The following is a 21,541-nucleotide window of genomic DNA, read 5'->3' on the forward strand; positions in this document are numbered from 1 at the left end:
TTGTGGTTTTTAATCTCTGGATTTCACTCCTCTAATGGGTAAGGATCCAAACCGTGATGGGATACTATGATGGGCAGTGGATTGGTATGTGGTCTTGTGAGTTGAAAAGGGGAGAACAGGAAATTTTGAAAAATAAAAGAGTAGCTTTATATATCGGAATGGAATGAGACTGCTTTGTGGAGGGGCGGGGGGACTTTTACTGCAGCCAATATTAAGGGGGAAGTATTGTTTTCATCTGCAATTTCTTTGGTCTCTGATCTTCAAGTTTTGGAGCACAGCTGTTGCTGGGGAATTGCATTTGCAGCCTTAACAATTCATTGTATTGTAACATGACACACTTGCGAAAGCTCAGCATGATTGGCATGCATCTTTGTAAAATTGTTATACTAGGGCAGCAGTGGAGGACCTGTGCATTCCAACTCCCATCAGCACTAGTCAGCATGGCTAATGATCAGGAATGAGGGGAGGAACACAGATTCTGCATCTCCCGCCATGCAGGGACAACAGACATGACATCTGGAATATGGTGGTTGTGGTGGATCAGCAGCACTTCCTTGAGTAATTGGGGAGTCATAGTCAGTACTTGTTTAAAGAAATCCCTGACCTCTTCTCCAGTTATTAAAGTTCAGTAATTTTTGGTATGACACCATTTATTCCTGGTGGGCAGCTGTTCTAATGATTGTTGTGACATTCCCGGGAGAGCAGCTTAGGAGTGATTGGGTATGGATGATGAGCTAATTGCCTATTTCTCATTGTAGAAAGGCAAGTTATAAAAGTGCTAAGTTGGTAATATCCTTAGATACAGTCTATATGCTGTCACCATTGCCTGTACTTGGTTGATTGAATTCCTAGGACCGGAAGTATGACTAAGAAGAAAAATATGGAGGAGGGCACCAACTAGAAGGATAGTAAAAGAGGCAGAAGCCTTCATACCAGTTAGACGAAATGGAAGAATATTAATTGGGACTTCATAAAAGGCAAAGGAGTGAAAAACTTAGCTGAACTGGAAAGTATATTTCAGCAACCAATTATGATGGTTTCTGACGCCTCATTTTCCCATGTTAAGAATTTTTTCATTCTTTAACATTCTGAAATCTAGCATGTTCTTCTAAGAGCTCTACAAATGGAAGGGTTCCCTGAAAGTGCACTATTAGTGACGATAAACAGTCCAAACAGTAGCAAAATTTACCACCCTTCTCTCCCCACCTTACAGGAAATTGTTTCTTGCATTTGTAATAATAAATAATAGGACTTGTTCTTCTAGTTCTCTGCCATGTAAGAGTCTGTGCATTTTGTGAGGTTTTCACCCATGATTATCAGTTTAAACCTGTTGTTAGCTAAGGTTGCTTGTTCGGCAGTTGATAAGAGACCCCAGTCTTGACATGACAACTTCCCACTTTTTACACAGCATTATGCAAAGTGCATGACACAAAATCATTTAAATGTATGCAATAATGATTTTTTTACCTTCTTACACATATATTTCTTTTTAGGCACTGGAAAAACATCCCAACTCACCAATGACTGCAAAGCAGATATTGGAAGTTATTCAGAAAGAAGGGCTGAAAGAAACAAGGTCAGTATTTATATGATATTTGACTTTACAATATTTGCCTTTACAGAAACAAAATTTAAGGAAAATATCTAAATTGAGGTTGGTATGTTGTTCATAATTCAGTAAATAGCACTCTGTGTTTGAGCCTATGATTACAGAGGAAACCTAAATATATAATAAATAGATATTAGGAGGGGAAATCAGAGAGAACAATATGGCTGCAATGCTATACATTGGAGTGGAGAAGCATTTATTTTGTCACCGTACCAGATTCCAATATAGTCAACACTTAGGCCATTTTTAACATTCTGCCACTTTTGTAAATTTAAACTAATTTTAAAACAGAATCTCTAACCCCCATAGCAAATCAATGACACACTCTCCCAGACCACCATGCCCAGATTGCTTTGCTCTGAGAAAGGACCCCTGTTGCTCAGAGCAAGACAGAGAGGAATGTAGGAAGTGGACTAATAATGGCACATCTAGGTCAGCATTGTCTACAGCAGGCATAGGCAACCTTGGCTCTCCAGAACTACAACTCCCATGATCCCTAGCTATCAGGGCCAGTGGTCAGGGGTCATGGGAGTTGTAGTTCCAAAACACCTGGAGAGCCAAGGTTGCCTATGCCTGGTCTACACTGACTGAGAGAAGCTCTCCAGGGTTTCAGACAGGAGTCTCCCTTAGCCTTATGTAGAAATGCCAGAAACTTCTACTTACAAGCAACTACTCTACCAATGAGCTGTGGCTCTTCTACAGGACAGAGGTGTAAAGCCCTGCAAGAGTTTTGTGTGGCTGCAGCAGCCTCAGCAGTAGCCAGTGAGAGAGATTAGTGAGCAGGGGCCCATATAGTGCTAATCCTTTACATTCACTGCCTGATACATTTGCCCAAGTTTCTCTCATGGAACTACTGGCCCTACTTGTGCATAGCCAGAAAAGCCAACTTCATATAAAAACTATGTATTTGTCCTGTCCTCTCCTTGGCACAGGTCATTAGCTGCAGCACCACGGATAGCTCCGAGTGATCAACTTGCTCCAAAGAAGTCAAGAGTGAACTGAAAACCTTTTATGCTCACAGGGCCAGATTACTTGGAGCCTAGAACTCCTCCTTTCTGGCAAGTTTTTTCATGTGAGCTGCCTGTGTTGATGTGGTGAATTGAGAATGTGAGCTTCAGATGTGGAGGCAGTCAGTTTCTCAAGGAGTGCTGGCTCAGAGGTTACAGACTCCAGAGGGCCTGCCTCTTGTGGTCTCAGATTCCAGAACCTTTGCTTTGTTAGGCTTAGGCTGTGACTCAGCCTTTGGCATGATATGGGGGCCTGGATTATCCTTTGGTGCTGCTGGACTAACGTATCATGTTGGCCTGTCTGAGTCGAGACCCAGGCTGCTGCTCCAGATGCCAGCAGACCCAACCATTTCCCCATCTTTGAGTGTAGACTGATACTTTGAACAGGGGTCCCGAGAGCTTTATAGACGTATGGAAGAATATGGGATTCCTTCTGGATCCCGGCAAAGAAAGGATCACAACCTCCTCACCAGTTGAAGTTGGTAGGACTCCTGTCCATCTGCTGCTTGCAACCTGTATTCAGACACAGCAGTTGATTGCGAAAGCCTTACTAGAGGCTTTGTACTACCTACAAGCCACAGTGGGTGATCCCTCAAGTGTCTGGCGATTAATGTCTTCCAGAAATCATTATAGCTTTTAGCTGAAGCCAGCAGTGTTCAGTTTGTGTGTATGTGTTGCCCCATTCATGGGACACAGGTACATAAGAAGCTGTCTTCTACTGAATCATTGGTCCATCCAACTCAGTAGTCTCTGCTCTGATAGGCTGCAGCCTTCTACAGCTCAGATCTGGATCTTTCTCAGTCCTATCTGAAGATGCCATTGGGTAAATAGTGATGGCCTACATGAAAAACCTATTCTGTACCACTTCTGGGCAGTTCTTCTCAAGGCTTGAGTTCCCTCCCTCATTAACCAGAAGAAATTAACAGAGAGAGGTAGAGAGAGAAAGTGTGTTGTGTTTGCTTTGCATATAGCACCACTTTCTAAGAAAGAATGCAGATCATTTGCAGTTCTACTTGTATTCAGTATAGGTGTGTGTAATAAAATATAATGGGTGAGTTCCTAGAAGGCAACTAAGCACTGTAAGAAGTCACAGTTGTTATATATAGAAGTAAAGATAAAATTGTGCCAAGATTCTTAAAATAGAGTCAGTATAGACAGATGCTTGGTGCAAGTGCCAAATAATTTGGGGAAGAAAAGTTCAGCAAAAAATAATAATAATTAAAATGTAGCTACTGAGTTATAAATAAGCAGACAAGAAAATCAAATGTTGTGCCACAATCATTTCAATTGTTTTGAACTCTTCTCCACTGCTGTTCCTTTCTTATGTCTTTTGAAGTGATTGAACTCTGACTTCTGATACTGTTATTATTATTCATAATAAAAAACAGCCCTCTTGATTATTATACTGTCTTCATCATATTTATTCCCACAGATTTGTATTATTGTACCATTGGAGAGACTGGGTAGTGGAAAAATGGCAAAAAAAAAACCCCACCAAAGTAATTGGAATAAGAAATAAAGGAAACCTTTAACTTTTTTTTTCAAAGAAAAAGCCTCTAGAAAAAAAGCACTGCAGCTAGCTTAAATGGCCCATTCTGTGCTGTAAAAAATGAAAGATAAAAATCAATGCAGTGGAAACGCATAAACTGCCAGTGACAAGTGTAAAAGGAAAAACTGTTTACTCTTGCATGAATTGTATTATAGTGCACTATTGTGTTGTAAACTTGTATACAAATGTATCTGTAAAGTTCAGCACTTACTTTAAGAAATGGTGTTGCTGGATAACTCTGAGATAGAATGGAGAGATTTATGTTTGAACTGAAGAAGCAATGAGGTTGTTGCTATACTAGAGTGTTTTAGCACTGCTGAGGCAGTGCTTTTCTACAATGAGCTGGTTAAAATGGAGGTTTCACAGCACTTTAAATAGTGCTATATTATTCAAAAATTCCCTTGCCTATGGCCATTATCTTTCTATGATGTTTATTCATAGGTGTCCTGTTAAACAAAGGCCCCTTCCAACATTAATTAGAAGTAACCTGCTTGCATGTTCTGACCACTTAATAGTTTCATGTTGGGTGTGGCAGTGGAATTATGGAAGCATAACTTCTTAGCTGCTTCCTGTTGTCAGTTTCCATTCCTGTGGTTGGGGGAGGCTGTAATCACCTAGTTACTTTTTACTAGTTTTCATTTCTATAAAATAAAAGAGCAGTATTTTTCAATATAATAATTAAATGGAAAAAATATTTACTAATATATAAGTAATTAAAGTTTGTCCCCTTGCCCTAATACAGATACCGATAATAAGGGACAATTAAGAGAGCTGTTTCAATAGGAAATTAACAGGCTATTCAGCAGTAATCTTACTCTGCACCTAACAAGAAGCAATAAAGCCGGCAGAACCTACAAACAGGAAACACTTAATTAAAGGTACAAAAGCCTTGAAAGATTTGTTCAATAGCCCTTTGTCTGTCTACACAGGACAGGCTGGTGCTACAATTGCATTTAAAAAATCACAAACTTAAGTTTGAAAAAAACACAGGAGGCCAGTGCAGGAAATAGTGGAACACAATTATTTGTCCATATCTTTGTCTGAATTTTCTATATACAAAGGGTGACTATTGTATTGTATTATTTAAGGCATTTATATGCCGCTTATTCAGTAGCATTTTTAAGCTGTGTGCATAAAAAATAACCATGCAGGGAATAAAACATTGAAAATTAATCATAAAGCCAAGCCTAAATTCAAACTACAGTACATTAAAATGCCTGCTGGAATAAGAAAGTCTTTATCATACACCTGAAGTTGAGCAAAGAGGTTTCCTGTCTACTTTCAGTTGGGAGAGAGTTCCAAAGGCTTGGCCCCACAACACTGAATACACAGCTTCTAGTAGTTTTGAGTTGTACACCTGACCCTTGGGGGACTATCAACAGAGACTCTCCCAAATATCTCATTGATTGGGCGGGGATATAAGGGATCAGACAGTCCTTAAGATATCTTGGACCCAAGGCCCTTGTAAATCAATACAAGATCTTAGAATCTGCCCCAGTAACAAAAGCCAGTGCAAGCTCAGGTCAATCACTGGAGTCCGTCTGGAGCAGCCAACAAGCAATATTGTTCAGAAATGCGTCTGAAGAAAGGAGCAAAAATGAAACAAAGGGACTGGAATCAAAGAGACTGAAGTGGGTGCAAGGAGATGTCTAAGTCTACTCGCACCCACTTCAGCCTCTTTGGTTCCAGTCCCTTATCAGCAGGGAAGGAAAGCAGTAATAGGGTTCCTTACATGAGGCACCAGAGCTTGAGAAGCTGGCCAGAAATCTACAGGTTGACATTTGTCTGTCTTAGGAGTACGACCGTGCAGCAAGACAACTATGTTGTATTAGAGATGCATGTCTACTGTACAGCTAAGGTCAATCAAGGGAACATACAAGAGTCTTATCTGGAAAAGGATCCCTGATTCAAATCATAGCATCCCATTCAGTTTTCTCTGCACAGCAAAGCTGCCCATTATAGTGGGTGACTGGGGCAGTCCTTGTGGGCACTGGGTAGCTCTCAGAAAGTAGCTCTCAAAGGAAAAATGCTACAGAACAAAATGTTTCGCTTCTTCAAAAAGTGAATTGTAAGGAGGGAATCAAAAAGCTGATTGTAAGGAGGCCTGGGTTTAGGCAGACTCTTGACTGGAATGTGCCTGGAAACAACTCTGCTGTGCAAGAAGGATAAAATCTAGCTTTCAGTTTGCTCAGTGTTATGTGTATGAAATCTTCAAGAACTTCCTGCAGAATTTGCCTAGCACATACCCATCTGTCGGTCTATCTATCTCTGTGTGTATACACACTAACCCCCCAACCCATGTGTGTAGTGGGGGGGGCAGCAGGGTTCATAGCCCCGGGTGTAAATTCAGAAGGGTGCAACTAGGCCACAGCGGTCCCAAAGGTGCCATGCATCCACATCAGTCCTGTAAAATTTTAAACAGCAAAAATGTAGCAGCCCATGAGTTCATTAAGATGTGTGAAACCATTATGTGTGTAGAATTTTAGGAAATTAAAATTGCATTACACTTCCAAGAAATAAATGTGATGGAGGACAGGTTTTGGGGGGCTTTTTTATTTGGCTTGTTTCTGCCCTACAGAAAGACTTTAAACAGGGGTTCAAAGAAAGCTATGGTTTCCATAGTACAATTGGTTTCATACAGCCCGGATATGAGATTCAGCTTCACGTTGAATGCAAGCTTAGAATTTGTCTATATGGGAATATTAAGTAATCCTCAGGCAATAGATTCCTTTTTTTTTTTAGGGAGGAGAAATTAACTTTGAGAAACGATTGCTTCTACATCTCTGTTGTTGAATGTCTTATTCACATTCTGCTCAAAGAGTAATGCCACTGGCTTACACACTAAAATCAAAACTGAGGGAGGGAGGAATGACTTGTGCACTATGCAGGACCAGCCCTGCCATTATGCAGAGTGAAGCAGCTGCCTTTGGTGGTAAATACTAGGAGATGGGGGTGGTGTTACCCTCCATTGGTTCTCATCATCCTGAGCTGTGTGCTGGCAGTGGTGATGCTTGCTTTTTGTTGTCCTTGGCTGTCTGGCTGTCTCATCTAGTCACATTTTCCCTCATAGGCAATACCAATGGAAAAGGGCTCTGACTGAGTGGACAGGCAGGGGAGCAGCTATTCCAGATCATTCATTCCAGGAGGCACTGCATATGCATGTACTGTATATTCCTGCGTATAAGACTACTTTTTAACCCAGGAAAGTCTTCTCAAAAGTCGGGGGACGTCTTATATGCCAGGTCGTATTTCTTATATGGCGAGTATATCCCAAACTCTATATTTTAACTGGAAAAGTTGGGGGGCGTCTTATATGCCCAGTTGTCTTATACGCCGGAATATAGGGAGACACGGATGGCGCTGTGGTCTAAACCACTGAGCCTCTTGGGCTTGCCGATTGGAAGGTCGGCGGTTTGAATCCGTGCGATGGGGTGAGCTCCCGTTGCCCTGTCTCAGCTTCTGCCAGCCTAGCAGTTCGAAAGCATTCCAGTGCAAGTACTGTAGATAAATAGGTACCACTACAGTAGGAAGGTAAACAGCATTTTTATGAGCTCCAACACTTGTCACCGTGCCAGTAATGGTTTAGTTATGCTGGCCACATGACTCGGAAAGCTGTCTGTGGACAAATGCCGGCTCCCTCGGCCTGAAAGTGAGATAAGCGCCACAACCCCATAGTTGCCTTTGACTGGACTTAACCATCCAGGGGTCCTTTACCCTTGACCTTACCTTACATTGGTCATCTAATGCACTGGCATGATGGATGCTGAATGTGATAATGCCAGAAGGATAGTGTCATTATGCAAATCTATGCTGAAATCACATTTTTAATATTGTGTACAGTTTTGGATCCTGCACCTTAAAAAGGATATTGTAGAGCTGGAAAAGAGGGCAGTGAAATAACCAAGGGCTCAACTATAACTCTCATAATTGAAGACCATTGGCCAAGCTGGCTGATGAAGACTGGAATCCAACAACATTTATAAGATTATAGGTTGCCCGTCTCTGACTTAATATTTAGAAATGCAATTCAGTGTAAGCAAGTGCAAAGTGATGCACAATGGGGCAAAATTCTAACTCCACACATATGCAAATATGAATTTGTGGTGATTGACCAAGGAATGTGACCTTTGGATTGTAGCGGATAGCTCAATGGGGATTTTGATCCAGTGTGCAGCACCTGCGGAAAATGCAAATTCTATGCTAGAGATCAAGGAGCTCCTTCTTGGGCTCCTTGATCACTGCAGATGGTGACAGCAGTCACGAAATTAAAAGACGCCTGCTTCTTGGGAGAAAAGCAATGACAAACCTAGACAGCATCTTAAAAAGCAGAGAAATCACCTTGCCGACAAAGGTCCGTATAGTTAAAGCTATGGTTTTCCCAGTAGTGATGTATGGAAGTGAGAGCTGGACCATAAAGAAGGCTGATCGCCAAAGAATTGATGCTTTTGAATTGTGGTGCTGGAGGAGACTCTTGAGAGTCCCATGGACTGCAAGAAGATCAAACCTATCCATTCTGAAGGAAATCAGCCCTGAGTGCTCACTGGAAGGACAGATCCTGAAGCTGAGGCTCCAATACTTTGGCTACCTCATGAGAAGAGAAGAATCCTTGGAAAAGACCCTGATGTTGGGAAAGATTGAGGGCACTAGGAGAAGGGGACGTCAGAGGACAAGATGGTTGGACAGTGTTCTCAAAGCTACGAACATGAGTTTGACCAAACTGCGGGAGGCAGTGCAAGACAGGAGTGCCTGGCGTGCTATGGTCCATGGGGTCACGAAGAGTCGGACACGACTAAACGACTAAACAACAAATGCTAGAGATTGTTAAGAAAGGGATTGAAACCAAAACTACCAATATTATAAAGATATTTTACAAATTTATGTTGAGTTTGCACTTGGTATACTGTGTATAGTTCTGGTGACCTTACCTGAAAAAGGATATTGTACAGTAGGAGAAGGTTCAGGAAGGGACAGCCAAAATGATCAAGGGGAAGAAGAAACTCTTCTATGAGTAAAGGTTACAAGATTTGGGGGTGTTTAGTTTAGGATGCATCTAAACTAGAGGCACCTCTTTTGCTGAATTTATATTGTTCTCTCCATTTTGAATGGTTTTATAATTGTGATGGTTTTATCTACTTTTATAATTTATATTTCATTGTAACCCTGGAACCTGGAAATTATACAGAGTGTGGTGAATATGGATCGAGAGAAGTTTTTCTTTCTCACACACAGGGCTATCTAGTGAAGCTGAATGCTAGGAGATTCAAAACAGATGTAATTCTTAGTTAAAACTTTAGAATTTGCAGTTATTATGCTCTTAATATTTATTTGAGTGGGTAGTAAACAGGGGGGGGGGGTTGTGAATGAGCAGTGATAAGGTGTTGGGAGACAGAACTACCTGTGCTATATAGCCTGCCCTGTGACCTTCTTAGGTCACCTTCTGCCTTTGGGTGTGATGGAGGATGTTGTCCCATCACCCGTGTTGAAGTACAATTCACATGTCAGTTCAGCTGGCTTATGTGTGTGGAACTGGTAGAAGGAACTGTCCTTCGCCTCTGGAGGCAAAATATCTTAGACCTCCTCTTGGGGAACAGACAACTACTTGAACCTCTTGAAGGTCTTCATTTGCTGGCTTGGTTGTGAAGCGAAGGAGGAGAAACTGAGTTTAGGGATAAGACATGCAATGAACATAACCACTAGACCTAAAGTAATGAAAATAGATCCTAGCACAATTCAAATTCTGTTTTTAAAAGGAAATAAAAAAATTCCTTCAGTAGCACCTTAAAGACCAACTAAGTTTTTAAAAGGCTTCTTAATTTTTTGAAAAATGGTGGATTGACAATCTCCAAAGCTCAATGTTTTGCCTACTGCATCTGTTTTCTGGGGCAGACCGCCCTCCATTTAGTACTACAACTTTAATTGTAACCTCATCATTCTATAGTTAGTTAAGTAATCATAGTGAAAAATGCATAAAGGTTAAGCCAGCATGCACTGAACATATTTGGCTTGTTTGCACATAAACCATAGCTTGGTGTTGGAGGAGCCTCAGTGAGCTTGAGCGAAGCATCAGACTTGTGCACTCCTCCTCCCTTCTATGCAGCTAGGAAGAGGATTTCTGAAAAGATTGCATTCAGTTTCAGATAATCTTGATTTAGTATTATTTGCAAATAGGAATCCTAGTTAAAAAAACAAAAAATAGGTAAACAAGAGAACTTAAAGTTGGATTGTTTAGCGACTCACCATTGTTTGTTGGTTTGTGTGTAAAGCTAAACTGAGATTCTTTGAAAGTGAAAGTAATTTTGATAGATGTCCTATTCCTATCCACACAGGTGAAGGACAGGGGATGAGGACCATATGAGTCCAACATTTTGCTTGGTCTCACTAAGTATTATCTGAAAAGCACTAAACCATGGTTTTGAATTTTGTGAGAACCAGCCCAATTGTTGTCAGCAGCCGAAGGTGATCACCAACTTGTCATTGATCCCTGAAGAGCTTTCGGCTTGCATTGATTTGAAAGGTTTCATCTCAGAAAACTAATAATAGGTTTTGGTACTTTTATTCACCCATGCAATAATTTTAGGTGGGCTTATCATAGAAATCTCTCCCTAACTATATGTTATCTTGGCTAAAGTTTATTCACTGTAATTATTTTTAAGAAGCTGAAGGTCCCAATTTTAATTTAGAATAATTGGGCTTAGATATTAGAAATTACATTATTTTTGTTCAAAGTCAAATTGTAGCATGAATCTGCCAGACTTTATGGTTCACAAGTTTGTTTCTCTCTCATATCATTAAAGCATTCAGTTCCTCAGATGATTGATTCTTTCTCCATGCCTCAAATATGAGTGCAGCAGGGAGAAAATTAAAAAAGAAAAAAGACTATAAGCCAAAATAAAACCCATACATTAGCATGGACATAATATTTGTTGGAAAATGCACACACATGATAGATCTATATTGTCTGAGACACACGTTTCAGGTTGTGTTGTTGTTGTTGTTGTTGTTGTTGTTTTAAAAAATATATTTCCTGCTGCGACAATCAGTTGTAAAAAGATCCTCATCTGGCCAATTCTCTTCTCAGTATCTGGAAAGAAAAACAGCTTTTAAGGTAAACAGTTTTGGGACTATAAAAGATTGGTGCTCTTTTTTAACTTTGCAAAAAATGTGCTTGGAATTTGAGAAGATGGTAAGAATGAAGAAAGTTCTTTGTAGAACAGATCAGGTCTACCAGGTTCAGGTCTACCAGAGTTCAGCTGTGGAAAAGGAAATGCTGGTAATTTACCTGGCACAAAGTATACAGTGGCCCGATCCTGCTAAACTTCAGACAGCCATACTTCCAAACAAATGTGTATCAGTCTGGATCATAAGTCCTGCTGAAATCAGCTGAAGAACTTAGTTGTAACTGATGTGTTCCATTGCTTTGAATGGGAATTTGTCACAATTAACTAGCATGCTACGAACAGTGTGTTGCAGTGGTAGAAGACTGGCCGGTCTGCCTGTGTGCTTGGAAGCTCCTTCTGCCCATATCATAGCTGCCAAGTTTTCCCTTTTCTCACGAGGAAGCCTATTCAGCATAAGGGAAAATCCCTTTAAAAAAGGGATAACTTGGCAGCTATGCCATATTCATCTGGATGTGACCACAGCACAGCAGGGTTACACTGGCATCTGTGGCTCTGATAGGACCAAAAGGACCACTAGATACTACACAAATAAATCCTTAGGACCTCTACTGCTGCTTTTTGTGCCATTACTCCGTGACAACAAAAGTAGCAAGAGGCCCACCTCAGTGGCATGATTTATGGATATGAAGCAATCACGTATTTCTATGTGTGGTGAAAAAGGCAGAAAGTTGTGTAGCTATTCTTGTGCAAATATTAAACTGTACAGCTCTGAAAGTATGGACTATATTATAGTATGGAGTATAATGAATCTATATGTATCTATTTGTCTTAGGTGTGTGGGTGTGTGCACGTGCATGTAAAATTAAAATTTGATCTATAGTCCATTATATATTAGAGTGATCTGATTTATGTTTCAGCTTTGTAGACTTATTATGCTACTTCAAATCCATGCTCTTCAAGTGACTTTTGCTTTTTTTTTGGTTGCATTTGGTTAATAATATTTGTAGCAGCAAAAGAACAATCATACTGGCATTTCATGAATCCTGTAATTGTCAGCAGCACAAATTGCTACCATTACTATTATTGCTGCTCCTTTCAAGGATGGGTTTTTTCATGATTTTTTTTAAAAAATATACTTCAGAAGAAGGGGAAGAGAACCTAATATCTGTACGGTGCTGATGGGCCAATGTCGGGTGAATATAGCACAGGGATCCCCAAACTTCGGCCCTCCAGATGTTTTGGACCACAATTCCCATCATCCCTGACCACTGGTCCTCTTAGCTAGGGATCATGGGAGTTGTAGGCCAAAACATCTGGAGGGCCGCAGTTTGGGGATGCCTGATATAGCACATGTGGTATATTATAGTATTTGGGTACAAAATCTCGGGTACTTAAGGCACAATATTTATTTTATTTACTTCCTAATTGATTACACATTTTTTGTGAATTTCAAGGCAACATATATGGGCTTCCACATACAGGGCAAACTCAGACCTGCTAAGGTTTAAGCAACTTGCTTCATCATGCACATTCGAGTTCTGTGGGAAAAGGATGATAATTGATAGCTGCTATATGGTAACTTTAGTAGTTGCATGGTTATTTTATTGTGACAATTACAACATATTTCTGAGAAATGTTAGCCAATGCCATCAAAATTAACATAACCACCAACTATCTTCTTGGTTGCTATGGAGGGTTGAGCATATGAAGCTGGCATGCCAGTTCATTTCTCTCTCTAGCCCATTGTTGTCTACTCTGACCAGCACTCACTATCCAGGGTCTCGGGAAAGGGTTTTTCTCAGCTCTTCTACCTCTAAGAACCATTTAACTGGAAATGCTGGGGACCATATGCCCATGTACTGTACTGCTGAGCCAAGACCCCTCTGTGGAAGGTGAACACAAAGACAAAAAGAGTAAGAGTTGTCACTACGTGAATTTCAGATGCTGGCAATATTTTCAGGCTTTTCTTCTTGCTATCCATTTCCTCTTCATTATTAAAGCAGCAACCTGTTTTTACTTTTTCATAATATTTTTTAAAAAAAACCTAATACTATCTCAGAAACCAAGAGGGACCACCACCCTACAGATTTGGGGAGGCAGCCTGTTGTTTCTGTTTGGTTCCTTCCTCCTGCTTTGCTCTGTATGTGGAACAATGGTGCAAGATAATTTTGAATGCACACTCTTATTAATTATACACTAGTGGCCAAAATTGTGGAAACCTTTTGGGAAAAGTGTATTTCTGAGATTTGATGGCTCATAACACCTGATTGGCTCTCTAAACACTCATGCTCATCGGCTACATTCAAATGAAGGAAAGCCACTGCATATCATCCTAAGCATGTTGTGTTTCTTTTTTCTGGTTATTTGGGTATAACTTTTGATAGAATTGAGATAATTGAACAAACGTTGTTGCATTGCATTCGTCATTAAATTATGTTTCCATTGATATATAATTATATGGTACTGTATTACTAAAAAAAAAAAGCTGGTGTTATGATCCACCAGACCTCGGAAATACACTTTTTCAAAAAGGTTTCCACAATTTTGGCCGCTAGTGTATAATCTTTTGAGTGGTCACAAGAGATAAGCAATGTCTAAATATTATATATTCTCAGTCTGCAAAATATCAGGTGATAAGGTGACCTGGTTGGTTCAGTGAATCTTGGAACAGGTTGCCCTGATATGATGCAATAAATGAAGCTCAGTGCTGTTCCATGTGGGAAGCTGCTTCACAGAAACACTTTCTCCATGGTGTTATCCTCCCACACAGTTTAATTTTGGGGGCATCAATGCACAACAAGTGAGCATATGAATTTGGGTTTAAGGTCTATTATTTTAACCAACCAAAGAGTTTATTGTATTAACCAAAGGCGACAACAATTTCATTACAATTTGCCAAACTGCAGACCATAACATGCAGCATACAGCAATTACATAATACAAGGCATCAATGATTTAAAGAAAGGGAGTCAGAATTCATAAGTATTGTCTGCTACCTCATCCCTAGCTTAACTTCCTTAGACCTCTGAATCTCCAGCGCAACTTATTGCAATATCATCTTGCTCTCTCTTTCTAATCTTTCTTGCAGCCAGAGCATTAAGCACCACTTTATGTGTCATAAATCTGTTTGGGTCGCACAAAAGAAAGTGAAAGTATTCCTGCCATAGTAAGCCTGCTTCCAGGAATTAGCAAAGGTTTCAGGAAACAATCTCTTGGATCCCCATTTAATGGGGAGATTAGCAAGTAATGTACAGTGTCTTCCACTTGAGGTTGGCCACATATGCAGAGTCTGTCATCATATGGAACCTTATTGTAGCAGCCATCCGAGATGCTGTGGGCATCACTTGGAATATGTGCTCCATAAAGGCATTTCTTAATGCAGCTGGCATGAGTCTGTTCAAATAACATGCTCTGAGATGCTCCATTTTCAGAAATGGGAACCATGACAAGAATCTATAATTCCTGATTAAATGCAAATCCCTTCTGGATTCTATCCAGAAGAGCCAATCCTGAAGTTGTCTCTTATTCATGGTCAGAGCAGAATTCAAGTCTCAAAAGTGATAACTATAAAGTTTTGACATACGGACTTCCAGTGTTGATTTTTACTCCATTTCATATAAAGCAAAGGCAGGAAAATGTTCAGTTGGAAGAGTTGCAATTTGCGGTAACTTAGGTGGGCACAGTCAGCTCTTGCCTTGATTGTTTCCCATCCAGATTCTGTACATGAGAGAACTCTGGAGATTGCTGAAGGGAAGGAATTGTTTCAGAAGCCATGTCTATTATTCAGATGAGGAGGGTGGGGCAGGGTGTGTGTTAAACCTTGTAGTGATGTGGGCTCCTTGTGTCATGTGGAAGAATGTGACAGGTTTGAGCCAGTTAAAGTGATTGTGTTTCGAGATAATTGCATGAAAAAGAAAGTGTAAAGAAGCTTGGGGTTGACCCAAGAAAGCAGAGAGTTTTATCCCATTACCAGTTCTGATACAGCTGCTGAATCTAAGGATGGTTGGGGACTCTGTGCCCCATCTGCTTAACTTAATCATTGATTGATTTCTGAGCTTTTATCTGTTTCAGATGTTTCTTGATATCCAAGGCAGCAGAAATCCTTCAGAATTGCTTCAGTTGAAGAAAACTTACCACATTTATGATAAGTCTCTTGTGTAGGAACTATTGAAGACAGCAGCTTAAATGATCAAGTTTACCTAGCACTAGGTCAGGCACCGGCAACCTCCAGCCCATGGAGACCGTTTATCTGCAGAAAAATACTGTTTAGCTGTTTAGCATTTATCAAATCCATTATCCAATGCCAGGTGACCCACAAATATATTTTAAGGACTTCTACCAGAACTGTGTAAATGTGTTGTTCACACACACAAAAATTAAAACAAAAATGCATCCAAGAAGCTATGACATACATTAATACAAACTTACTTTCTATAATGAAGAACAGTTGCCAGAACCCCACCAGATGCATAACATGGAAGAAAACAAAAAAACAAAAATCTAGTTAGACAGTACTGTATTTCAGAATTCCTTCCTAATTCTAAATAAGTCATCAACTTATCTGCTGCAATCATATATTTCTCAAAACCTATTTTAATTCTGAACTCTCTTCCTTTTAAATGATCTGCATGCCAGGTTCCTACAAATAAATGCACTATTCGTTTCAAGCTTTTGTTCATGCTTCCTTGCAGAGAAAAAAAGCCTGTTATATATAGAAGTAAAGATAAAATTGTGCCAAGATTCTTAAAATAGAGTCAGTATAGACAGATGCTTGGTGCAAGTGCCAAATAATTTGGGGAAGAAAAGTTCAGCAAAAAATAATAATAATTAAAATGTAGCTACTGAGTTATAAATAAGCAGACAAGAAAATCAAATGTTGTGCCACAATCATTTCAATTGTTTTGAACTCTTCTCCACTGCTGTTCCTTTCTTATGTCTTTTGAAGTGATTGAACTCTGACTTCTGATACTGTTATTATTATTCATAATAAAAAACAGCCCTCTTGATTATTATACTGTCTTCATCATATTTATTCCCACAGATTTGTATTATTGTACCATTGGAGAGACTGGGTAGTGGAAAAATGGCAAAAAAAAAACCCCACCAAAGTAATTGGAATAAGAAATAAAGGAAACCTTTAACTTTTTTTTTCAAAGAAAAAGCCTCTAGAAAAAAAGCACTGCAGCTAGCTTAAATGGCCCATTCTGTGCTGTAAAAAATGAAAGATAAAAATCAATGCAGTGGAAACGCATAAACTGCCAGTGACAAGTGTAAAAGGAAAAACTGTTTACTCTTGCATGAATTGTATTATAGTGCACTATTGTGTTGTAAACTTGTATACAAATGTATCTGTAAAGTTCAGCACTTACTTTAAGAAATGGTGTTGCTGGATAACTCTGAGATAGAATGGAGAGATTTATGTTTGAACTGAAGAAGCAATGAGGTTGTTGCTATACTAGAGTGTTTTAGCACTGCTGAGGCAGTGCTTTTCTACAATGAGCTGGTTAAAATGGAGGTTTCACAGCACTTTAAATAGTGCTATATTATTCAAAAATTCCCTTGCCTATGGCCATTATCTTTCTATGATGTTTATTCATAGGTGTCCTGTTAAACAAAGGCCCCTTCCAACATTAATTAGAAGTAACCTGCTTGCATGTTCTGACCACTTAATAGTTTCATGTTGGGTGTGGCAGTGGAATTATGGAAGCATAACTTCTTAGCTGCTTCCTGTTGTCAGTTTCCATTCCTGTGGTTGGGGGAGGCTGTAATCACCTAGTTACTTTTTACTAGTTTTCATTTCTATAAAATAAAAGAGCAGTATTTTTCAATATAATAATTAAATGGAAAAAATATTTACTAATATATAAGTAATTAAAGTTTGTCCCCTTGCCCTAATACAGATACCGATAATAAGGGACAATTAAGAGAGCTGTTTCAATAGGAAATTAACAGGCTATTCAGCAGTAATCTTACTCTGCACCTAACAAGAAGCAATAAAGCCGGCAGAACCTACAAACAGGAAACACTTAATTAAAGGTACAAAAGCCTTGAAAGATTTGTTCAATAGCCCTTTGTCTGTCTACACAGGACAGGCTGGTGCTACAATTGCATTTAAAAAATCACAAACTTAAGTTTGAAAAAAACACAGGAGGCCAGTGCAGGAAATAGTGGAACACAATTATTTGTCCATATCTTTGTCTGAATTTTCTATATACAAAGGGTGACTATTGTATTGTATTATTTAAGGCATTTATATGCCGCTTATTCAGTAGCATTTTTAAGCTGTGTGCATAAAAAATAACCATGCAGGGAATAAAACATTGAAAATTAATCATAAAGCCAAGCCTAAATTCAAACTACAGTACATTAAAATGCCTGCTGGAATAAGAAAGTCTTTATCATACACCTGAAGTTGAGCAAAGAGGTTTCCTGTCTACTTTCAGTTGGGAGAGAGTTCCAAAGGCTTGGCCCCACAACACTGAATACACAGCTTCTAGTAGTTTTGAGTTGTACACCTGACCCTTGGGGGACTATCAACAGAGACTCTCCCAAATATCTCATTGATTGGGCGGGGATATAAGGGATCAGACAGTCCTTAAGATATCTTGGACCCAAGGCCCTTGTAAATCAATACAAGATCTTAGAATCTGCCCCAGTAACAAAAGCCAGTGCAAGCTCAGGTCAATCACTGGAGTCCGTCTGGAGCAGCCAACAAGCAATATTGTTCAGAAATGCGTCTGAAGAAAGGAGCAAAAATGAAACAAAGGGACTGGAATCAAAGAGACTGAAGTGGGTGCAAGGAGATGTCTAAGTCTACTCGCACCCACTTCAGCCTCTTTGGTTCCAGTCCCTTATCAGCAGGGAAGGAAAGCAGTAATAGGGTTCCTTACATGAGGCACCAGAGCTTGAGAAGCTGGCCAGAAATCTACAGGTTGACATTTGTCTGTCTTAGGAGTACGACCGTGCAGCAAGACAACTATGTTGTATTAGAGATGCATGTCTACTGTACAGCTAAGGTCAATCAAGGGAACATACAAGAGTCTTATCTGGAAAAGGATCCCTGATTCAAATCATAGCATCCCATTCAGTTTTCTCTGCACAGCAAAGCTGCCCATTATAGTGGGTGACTGGGGCAGTCCTTGTGGGCACTGGGTAGCTCTCAGAAAGTAGCTCTCAAAGGAAAAATGCTACAGAACAAAATGTTTCGCTTCTTCAAAAAGTGAATTGTAAGGAGGGAATCAAAAAGCTGATTGTAAGGAGGCCTGGGTTTAGGCAGACTCTTGACTGGAATGTGCCTGGAAACAACTCTGCTGTGCAAGAAGGATAAAATCTAGCTTTCAGTTTGCTCAGTGTTATGTGTATGAAATCTTCAAGAACTTCCTGCAGAATTTGCCTAGCACATACCCATCTGTCGGTCTATCTATCTCTGTGTGTATACACACTAACCCCCCAACCCATGTGTGTAGTGGGGGGGGCAGCAGGGTTCATAGCCCCGGGTGTAAATTCAGAAGGGTGCAACTAGGCCACAGCGGTCCCAAAGGTGCCATGCATCCACATCAGTCCTGTAAAATTTTAAACAGCAAAAATGTAGCAGCCCATGAGTTCATTAAGATGTGTGAAACCATTATGTGTGTAGAATTTTAGGAAATTAAAATTGCATTACACTTCCAAGAAATAAATGTGATGGAGGACAGGTTTTGGGGGGCTTTTTTATTTGGCTTGTTTCTGCCCTACAGAAAGACTTTAAACAGGGGTTCAAAGAAAGCTATGGTTTCCATAGTACAATTGGTTTCATACAGCCCGGATATGAGATTCAGCTTCACGTTGAATGCAAGCTTAGAATTTGTCTATATGGGAATATTAAGTAATCCTCAGGCAATAGATTCCTTTTTTTTTTTAGGGAGGAGAAATTAACTTTGAGAAACGATTGCTTCTACATCTCTGTTGTTGAATGTCTTATTCACATTCTGCTCAAAGAGTAATGCCACTGGCTTACACACTAAAATCAAAACTGAGGGAGGGAGGAATGACTTGTGCACTATGCAGGACCAGCCCTGCCATTATGCAGAGTGAAGCAGCTGCCTTTGGTGGTAAATACTAGGAGATGGGGGTGGTGTTACCCTCCATTGGTTCTCATCATCCTGAGCTGTGTGCTGGCAGTGGTGATGCTTGCTTTTTGTTGTCCTTGGCTGTCTGGCTGTCTCATCTAGTCACATTTTCCCTCATAGGCAATACCAATGGAAAAGGGCTCTGACTGAGTGGACAGGCAGGGGAGCAGCTATTCCAGATCATTCATTCCAGGAGGCACTGCATATGCATGTACTGTATATTCCTGCGTATAAGACTACTTTTTAACCCAGGAAAGTCTTCTCAAAAGTCGGGGGACGTCTTATATGCCAGGTCGTATTTCTTATATGGCGAGTATATCCCAAACTCTATATTTTAACTGGAAAAGTTGGGGGGCGTCTTATATGCCCAGTTGTCTTATACGCCGGAATATAGGGAGACACGGATGGCGCTGTGGTCTAAACCACTGAGCCTCTTGGGCTTGCCGATTGGAAGGTCGGCGGTTTGAATCCGTGCGATGGGGTGAGCTCCCGTTGCCCTGTCTCAGCTTCTGCCAGCCTAGCAGTTCGAAAGCATTCCAGTGCAAGTACTGTAGATAAATAGGTACCACTACAGTAGGAAGGTAAACAGCATTTTTATGAGCTCCAACACTTGTCACCGTGCCAGTAATGGTTTAGTTATGCTGGCCACATGACTCGGAAAGCTGTCTGTGGACAAATGCCGGCTCCCTCGGCCTGAAAGTGAGATAAGCGCCTTCAGTAGCACCTTAAAGACCAACTAAGTTTTTAAAAGGCTTCTTAATTTTTTGAAAAATGGTGGATTGACAATCTCCAAAGCTCAATGTTTTGCCTACTGCATCTGTTTTCTGGGGCAGACCGCCCTCCATTTAGTACTACAACTTTAATTGTAACCTCATCATTCTATAGTTAGTTAAGTAATCATAGTGAAAAATGCATAAAGGTTAAGCCAGCATGCACTGAACATATTTGGCTTGTTTGCACATAAACCATAGCTTGGTGTTGGAGGAGCCTCAGTGAGCTTGAGCGAAGCATCAGACTTGTGCACTCCTCCTCCCTTCTATGCAGCTAGGAAGAGGATTTCTGAAAAGATTGCATTCAGTTTCAGATAATCTTGATTTAGTATTATTTGCAAATAGGAATCCTAGTTAAAAAAACAAAAAATAGGTAAACAAGAGAACTTAAAGTTGGATTGTTTAGCGACTCACCATTGTTTGTTGGTTTGTGTGTAAAGCTAAACTGAGATTCTTTGAAAGTGAAAGTAATTTTGATAGATGTCCTATTCCTATCCACACAGGTGAAGGACAGGGGATGAGGACCATATGAGTCCAACATTTTGCTTGGTCTCACTAAGTATTATCTGAAAAGCACTAAACCATGGTTTTGAATTTTGTGAGAACCAGCCCAATTGTTGTCAGCAGCCGAAGGTGATCACCAACTTGTCATTGATCCCTGAAGAGCTTTCGGCTTGCATTGATTTGAAAGGTTTCATCTCAGAAAACTAATAATAGGTTTTGGTACTTTTATTCACCCATGCAATAATTTTAGGTGGGCTTATCATAGAAATCTCTCCCTAACTATATGTTATCTTGGCTAAAGTTTATTCACTGTAATTATTTTTAAGAAGCTGAAGGTCCCAATTTTAATTTAGAATAATTGGGCTTAGATATTAGAAATTACATTATTTTTGTTCAAAGTCAAATTGTAGCATGAATCTGCCAGACTTTATGGTTCACAAGTTTGTTTCTCTCTCATATCATTAAAGCATTCAGTTCCTCAGATGATTGATTCTTTCTCCATGCCTCAAATATGAGTGCAGCAGGGAGAAAATTAAAAAAGAAAAAAGACTATAAGCCAAAATAAAACCCATACATTAGCATGGACATAATATTTGTTGGAAAATGCACACACATGATAGATCTATATTGTCTGAGACACACGTTTCAGGTTGTGTTGTTGTTGTTGTTGTTGTTGTTGTTTTAAAAAATATATTTCCTGCTGCGACAATCAGTTGTAAAAAGATCCTCATCTGGCCAATTCTCTTCTCAGTATCTGGAAAGAAAAACAGCTTTTAAGGTAAACAGTTTTGGGACTATAAAAGATTGGTGCTCTTTTTTAACTTTGCAAAAAATGTGCTTGGAATTTGAGAAGATGGTAAGAATGAAGAAAGTTCT

The 21,541-nt window shown here is 39.9% G+C and overlaps 1 protein-coding gene across 1 annotated transcript in view; it reads left to right on the forward strand.

Annotated features, from left to right (window-relative positions):
• Positions 1-21,541, forward strand: part of ASXL3 (ASXL transcriptional regulator 3) — a 103,113-nt gene that overhangs the window by 17,818 nt on the left and 63,754 nt on the right. Inside the window, exon 2 of the mRNA XM_035125483.3 lies at positions 1,494-1,576. Within this exon, the coding sequence (XP_034981374.2) occupies positions 1,494-1,576 (83 nt within the window). The remainder of the gene's footprint in view (positions 1-1,493; positions 1,577-21,541) is intronic.

This window comes from Zootoca vivipara, chromosome 8 (genome assembly GCF_965207765.1).
Source record: "Zootoca vivipara chromosome 8, rZooViv2.hap1.1, whole genome shotgun sequence".
NCBI classification, from domain to species: Eukaryota; Metazoa; Chordata; class Lepidosauria; order Squamata; family Lacertidae; genus Zootoca; species Zootoca vivipara.